The 6,733-nt window shown below is 42.4% G+C and overlaps 1 protein-coding gene across 1 annotated transcript; it reads left to right on the top strand.

Annotated features, from left to right (window-relative positions):
* The first annotated feature begins 372 nt into the window (after window positions 1–372).
* Window positions 373–5,580, top strand: LOC134438100 (E3 ubiquitin-protein ligase TRIM21-like). The gene is made up of 3 exons (XM_063187683.1): window positions 373–496; window positions 581–1,330; window positions 5,057–5,580. The coding sequence occupies exons 1-3, from the start codon at window positions 373–375 to the stop codon at window positions 5,578–5,580; spliced, it is 1,398 nt and encodes a 465-aa protein (XP_063043753.1).
* The last annotated feature ends 1,153 nt before the right edge of the window (window positions 5,581–6,733 follow it).

Raw genomic sequence — 6,733 nt, 5'->3', positions numbered from 1 at the left:
CGGGCCCTCGAGGGCCCACCAGGATTTGCCCGGTACGACAGATGGCCAGTCCAGCCCTGCTAACACATTAAAACTAGCCTGGCTCTCACGCAGACCCTTCGTGCTTCGTGCATCTTCGTTAAACTCTGTGAGCTAACAAACATCGTGGGAACCAGGTTACATTAAAACAGCATGAGCCAATGAAACACTGGCATGAGACAAGATTAGAGAAAAATCATGTCTCACACCTATCTGGTGGACTTCCTGTTGATATATTTTAAGCTGTGAAAAGCCCCGCCACAGAGCTGGGGCATGACAGTGTCAAGCGTCCTCTTTAGGAGCCAGACCTAATGGCCATTACATCAAACGGGAGGGTATAAAATATAGATAGCTATGTCTGAAGATATCGAACTGCAAGACATGAGCGAAGATCGCCAGCAAGGAGAAGAAAACATTTATGCTAACTTATCCAGTAGCACTCCACCGAAGAAGGCAGGACCATGCAGCTCACCCATCGGTAAATATGAGTCTTTTTTCCGCATTCTGCCTTTCGAAAATACTCTGTAATAAAAACACTGTGTATACTGTACATGTTTTTCAGTGCGCTACAGGTGTGCTCTGGTGTTCCTGGGAGTGTTGTGTGCTCTGCTGGCCATCATCATTAGAGTGATGTGGCTCAATCAGATACACACAGAAGACAATCACCAGCAGACCTGCGAGAACTTCACTGAAGTTACAAGTTATGACAACAACCGTGAAATAGCGACTTACTGCAGCATCCTGAGCAGAGAGAAATCCCAGTTAGAGACCAACTACAACGCCCTGAGCAGAGAGAAATCCCAGTTAGAGACCAACTACAACACCTTGAGCAGAGAGAAATCCCAGTTACAGACAAATTACAACGCCTTGAGCACAGAGAAATCCCAGTTAGAGACCAACTACAACGCCCTGAGCAGAGAGAAATCCCAGTTACAGACAAATTACAACACCTTGAGCACAGAGAAATCCCAGTTAGAGACCAACTACAACGCCCTGAGCAGAGAGAAATCCCAGTTAGAGACCAACTACAACACCCTGAGCAGTGAGAAATCCCAGTTAGAGACCAACTACAACGCCCTGAGCAGAGAGAAATCCCAGTTAGAGACCAACTACAACGCCCTGAGCAGAAAGAAATCCCAGTTAGAGACCAACTACAACGCCCTGAGCAGAGAGAAATCCCAGTTAGAGACCAACTACAACGCCCTGAGCAGAGAGAAATCCCAGTTAGAGACCAACTACAACGCCCTGAGCAGAGAGAAATCCCAGTTAGAGACCAACTACTGCGCCCTGAACTGCGACAAGCTTCAAACAAGTGAGTGTTCAGTCGTGTCACATAAATGTTGATGCACATTTGTTTTGGTTAAGAGTATGTGTAAAGTTAAAGATGGCCTCTCAACGTCATTTAATTAATATTGCCGTGTTCCCAATTGTTATTGAATGTGTTACGCGTTGGTCCTGTTTTAAAAAACGTTCTGGTTGCTTTGTTTCAAGACGTTTTTGCAAGCTGGCAAGGTGGCATGTGGAGAAACGAGAGAGTGTTCCGTGTTTCTCGTTGAAATGCGTCTCTGATTGGCTCACTCCTCCTGCTCTCAAAGAAACGCGTCTCTGATTGGCTCAGTCCTCCAGTTCTTGGAGAGAATGTAATGGGAAACAGAGTCGCCACTTCCCCGGGTGGTACTGCACTATAGGGGCGCCAACGGAGGCGTGCAGGCTCCATTCAGGGCTGTGCTCTTTCGACAGCGACCCCTAGGCGAGCTGCAGGCACGGAGCAACCGGAGTGAGCAGGCTTTATGTATGAGGCTTTGTGCTGTGTGTGTACCTGAGAGTAGCAACCAGCTGATAGCTAAGCTAAGCTATGTTTCGGGCCACCAGACGTTGCTTGTTTTGAAAACAAGCAGAAAAAAATTACTCGACATTTTTTAGATAAATGGGTCGATATAAACCTTTGTGGGCAACGCCTTCTTTCGACGTGACGAAACACAGAAAGGCTTTCGTGATTCGCTCGTTTCTCTGCATTATTTATGTAAATTGGGAAACACCGGGAAACACAGCCAGGAGAGTTGACGCACCGCTATGAGAGCCTTGCAAGTGAGTTTAACTTGGGGTGACCGTCCGATCTTCGAAAGGAGTGAGTAAAACTGAGTTTTATCGGAAGTTGGCCTTTAAGTGTTTTGTTAAGTGTTGTGTAAAAGTAGCCTGATAAACCAGCCTAAATGTGAGAACGGAGTAATTTAGTCTGGCCCCGATGAACGATACCTCCGAAGATTGTTGATGAGAACAACCTGTTTTTTCAAACCGTGCTGGCACTCTCACCAATCGATGATCTTTGCCGTTGATGTGCTTTCCCAACGGTGTTTTTTTTACTGTAATTAAAATCTTTCATGGGGCCCAAAATTTCTGGCGCGCCCCTCGCCCGACCTGTGTAGTTCTGCTCAGCTTCGATGTGTGTGGTGTAACTCCACTTAGCTCCACCAGGGGGTTCCGGAGCCACACACACACACACACACACACACACACACACACACACACACACACACACACACACACACACACACACACAGATCTGGTCAGAATCAGACTACTTTACAATTGTGATAATGTAAAAACCCAACAACAATCAATTGCTGATATGGTAGTTGTAAAGACAAGGCCTCTGTTCAAAATTTGCTGTTACTAGCATGGCATTCATAATGTAGGCCCACTGTATTTTACTACCGGTAGACTCTGGGAAAAGCCATATATAGTAGTGCAGCACTAAATGGTAGTTGAGTCTTTTCAATGAACAGTAAAAGTGTTCAACTGGTGGAATGGTGTGTGTTATGAGGCTCCAAAAAAGGTTTTTGTAGTTATGTAGATATTACATGTAGTAGTCTGTTCATTACATGGCTAAACAAGTCTGTAGATTCTGTAGAGGCATTTAAAGCTTGTGTTAACACATGAATAGGTACAGTAATGATGTGTAAACTGAACTTTCATAAAGATGCCTGAGGGCATGCTGAATTGAATACTTTTCTATTGATGAAAGCTGCAAAGCCAATGCTGTGTAGTCTTACCAATAGCCAACAGGCCCTGCAGCCTGCAGAGCGTAAAGGCAGTACAGTCTTTTAGCCAACAGTCATACCTTTAGCCAACAGTCCAACCTATAGCCAACAGTCTTACCAATAGCCAACAGGCCCTGCAGCCTGCAGAGCGTAAAGGCAGTACAGTCTTTTAGCCAACAGTCATACCTTTAGCCAACAGTCTTACCTTTAGCCAACAGTCTTACCAATAGCCAACAGTCTTACCTATTAGCCAACAGTCTTACCTATTAGCCAACAGTCTTACCTATTAGACAACAGTCTTACCAATAGCCAACAGTCCAACCCTGTAGCCTGCAGAGCGTAAAGGCAGCTGCCTGTGATGCTGAGGTCGGTTTCAATTACTCGTTTCCTCCTCAAGCTCTTCCCCATTCAACATTCTTATTGCATAAATAAGAATTCTTGGAAGATATTGAATAAATACGTATCATCCTGAAATGTCATTGATGATGTTGAGCCTCAAAGCACCAGGCAAGAGGAAATAGGCCTAACAGAAGATGGATTTTGAGATGAAAGGGCCTATAGCGTGGCCCTTTCAGACTGTCAGGCTTTTTCCCCTCCTGAACGTGAGAAGTGTTGCTAGAGGTGTTGCTTCAAAATCCAATCACTTAGCAAACGCTTGCTGTTAGCTTGAGATATGATTACTCTGTATTAGGTAACAAACTGCGTTCCATCTCCTATTGATTTTCAACTATCCGCTAGCTTCTGGATTTCCACTCAGCTTCGATGAGTGTGGTGTAGCTCCACTTAGCGCCACCAGGGGGCACTCTCTGAGTGCAGCTACAGCATAACAGCGCAACATTTTAAACATCACAATAGTCTACATGACATCACATCCCAAACATGGAAATTGTTGAACCCTGCTAAGCACTATTACTACATGCAACTAGAACAAGTCACATGCAACAAGAATAAGTTACAAACCCTGGTCAGTTTTCCTTCTGATTAAAGAAGCAAAACAGCCTCAGATACCTAACCATACTAGTGTCTATGTCAGCTGAACACAGTATATGCGTCCAGACTTTTATTGACCCCGTCCACTTGACCACCAGCATCTCTACAGACTACAGCTACTATATTAGTGATATGAGAGAAATGTCACCTTGGCTAACATGACAGAGAAACTGTTCTTCCAGGCCCAAGAAGGCCCTAGAAACAGATAAACTCACAAAAGAACAGATTTGAATTCTGAATTAACGTTTCACTTACTTAAAATATTATGCTAATTTGGCATTCAAATTTGTAAGAATATAAAAGAAATTCTTCTATATACTTTTGGGGTCAAATACACTACAAGATGTTAAATTTGAATAGCAATTCGAAGTAAGAATTGAATTAACTGCACTTTTTTGCTGAGACACCATGTTCTCTGTTACCACATGTGTGATACCTGATTGAATTGAATTGTTATGCAATGTACAAATGAAGAGTTCAGATGCAAACCCCCCTAAGTGCCTTTTCAGAAAATAATCTTAATTCATTTTTATTTAATACAAAGCTATCAAAGTGGCATATTTTTTTATTTTATTTATGTAATATAACTATTTATATGTATTATCAAGTACATAAATGTAAATCAAACCAACAACGGGGTTCTCTAAAAATATAGAAGCTCAGGTCTTCAGAAATGGAGTTAGGGGTTTTTGCATCTGAACTCTTCAAATGTACTGCATGGCCTACTAATATGTATGTACTGTATGGCCTAATTCAAGTATTAAGTAACATGCTCTTACAGTACAGTAGCTCTCACTGGGCCAACTAAAGAAAGGTTACCATCTTCTTTTTTCCCCAATTAGGAATAAAAATCACCCAAGATGCAGGTATAGTTGATTTTTAAACATATCCAATCGACTTGGGAATGTGTAAATAGCAGTATCAAATAAGACCATACAAATAATACAGTTTATCAAATAAAATAAACTCCAGTCTTGTACTGTATGTTCTTCTCTCTTGTTATGTAGTGGATGTGACTCTGGATCCTGATACAGCTCATCAACACCTCATCCTGACTGCTGATGGGAAACAAGTACAACATGGTGATACATCACAGAATCGCCCTGACAACCCCAAACGCTTTGATCCTGTTATCGTTGTTCTGGGCAAGCAGGGCTTTAGCTCTGGTAAATTTTACTATGAGGTGCAGGTCAGTGGGAAGACTAAATGGTCATTAGGAGTAGCCATAGAATCTGTTAACAGAAAAGGGAGCTCTACAAATGGGTACTGGAAAATATGGCTGAGGGATAGTCAGTACAAGGCATCAGCTGTCACCCTCTCCCTGACAGAGAAGCCAGAGAGGGTGGGGGTGTTTGTGGATTATGGGGCAGGTTTGGTCTCATTTTATGATGCAGACAGGTGGAGTCTAATCTACTCTTACAAAGGTGCCCCCTTCAGGGAGAAAATCTATCCCTACTTCAGTCCAGGCCTTAATGATAATGGCCAGAACTCTGCTCCACTGGTCATCACTCCAGTCCCCTGTGTCAAATAATTTGAATCAGTGAAGAACATGAAATGTTGGAATTCAGTTGTAGGCTACTTGACAAGCCTGTCATGAACTTAAAATGTTTCACAGATTTGTTTTGTTGTTTATCTTGAGGGCCAAAACCGTGGTTGCCACTCTGTCAGCTGTGGACGTCATTTAATTTACCAGTGCTGCCTTAGAAATGCATTATATTACCAGCATACTGTATACTTTGGTGTTTTTAAAACACATTATACTCTGTCAATACTATCGCTTTTTACTGTTCATGTTCTTTTACTGTTCTTCATTTATGTGTTATTCATTTTAGGCATCATGTTACGACACTTACGATTTTAAGAATCATTTGAAAGTATTTGTGTAACTTTCAAATTATTGCATGGCATGAGGAATAGGGTATTACCGGTATATCTGTTGCAGCCCCCCAAGGGTCATTGGGGAGCTCTAAGGGGTCGTTGAGAAGGATACAGCTAATAAGGGGCAGTGCTTAGTTGCCATTGGGGGGCATTAGTCCATTCATTTTTTGATACTAAATATTACCATTGACATTGCATGCCCACAGGGGACCCCAGTTCGAGTCCGGCCAGGGCTCATTTCCCGAACCTGCCCCATCTCTCTCTCGAAAAGGTTTCCAGTCTACTCTCATACTGTACTGTCCTGTAATAATGAAGGCCAAAAAGGCCCCAAAAATACTTTTAAAAAAGAAAAAAGAAATATCTCAGGTGGAGAAAACTGTAATGGTGGACAAAGTACATGTATGCTGTTCTAGGCCAATCCAGGATAATGTGCCTTATAAACACAAGTAGCCTATATATCAGTGATAATAATACATAATAATATATGACTTAGGCCTACATATTTAGTCTGTTGTCTAATAACAGTCCAGCTACCCTCCATCACAGTAAAGTATTTCTGATAAAGTGGTAAAGGTATTTCAACCACAGTATACCAAGAATAACACTGCAAAAAGTCCAAAAACAGCCCAAGACTGAACTTGGGCCAAATATGGCAATAGGCAACCCAGTTTCAATGAGCAGCATAGTTGCAGTACCTTTTTTGACCATTTGCTGCACAGTGCACCTTTAAAGTGTAAAATTCAAAATGGCATGGTCAAGTTTTACTGTAATGTGTTGCAGTGATAAAGAATGTCCACAGACTTGTG

This window comes from Engraulis encrasicolus, chromosome 21 (genome assembly GCF_034702125.1).
Source record: "Engraulis encrasicolus isolate BLACKSEA-1 chromosome 21, IST_EnEncr_1.0, whole genome shotgun sequence".
Taxonomy (NCBI): Eukaryota; Metazoa; Chordata; class Actinopteri; order Clupeiformes; family Engraulidae; genus Engraulis; species Engraulis encrasicolus.
Note: the sequence above shows the minus strand (reverse complement) of the source record. Positions and strands in the feature narration are given on the sequence as shown.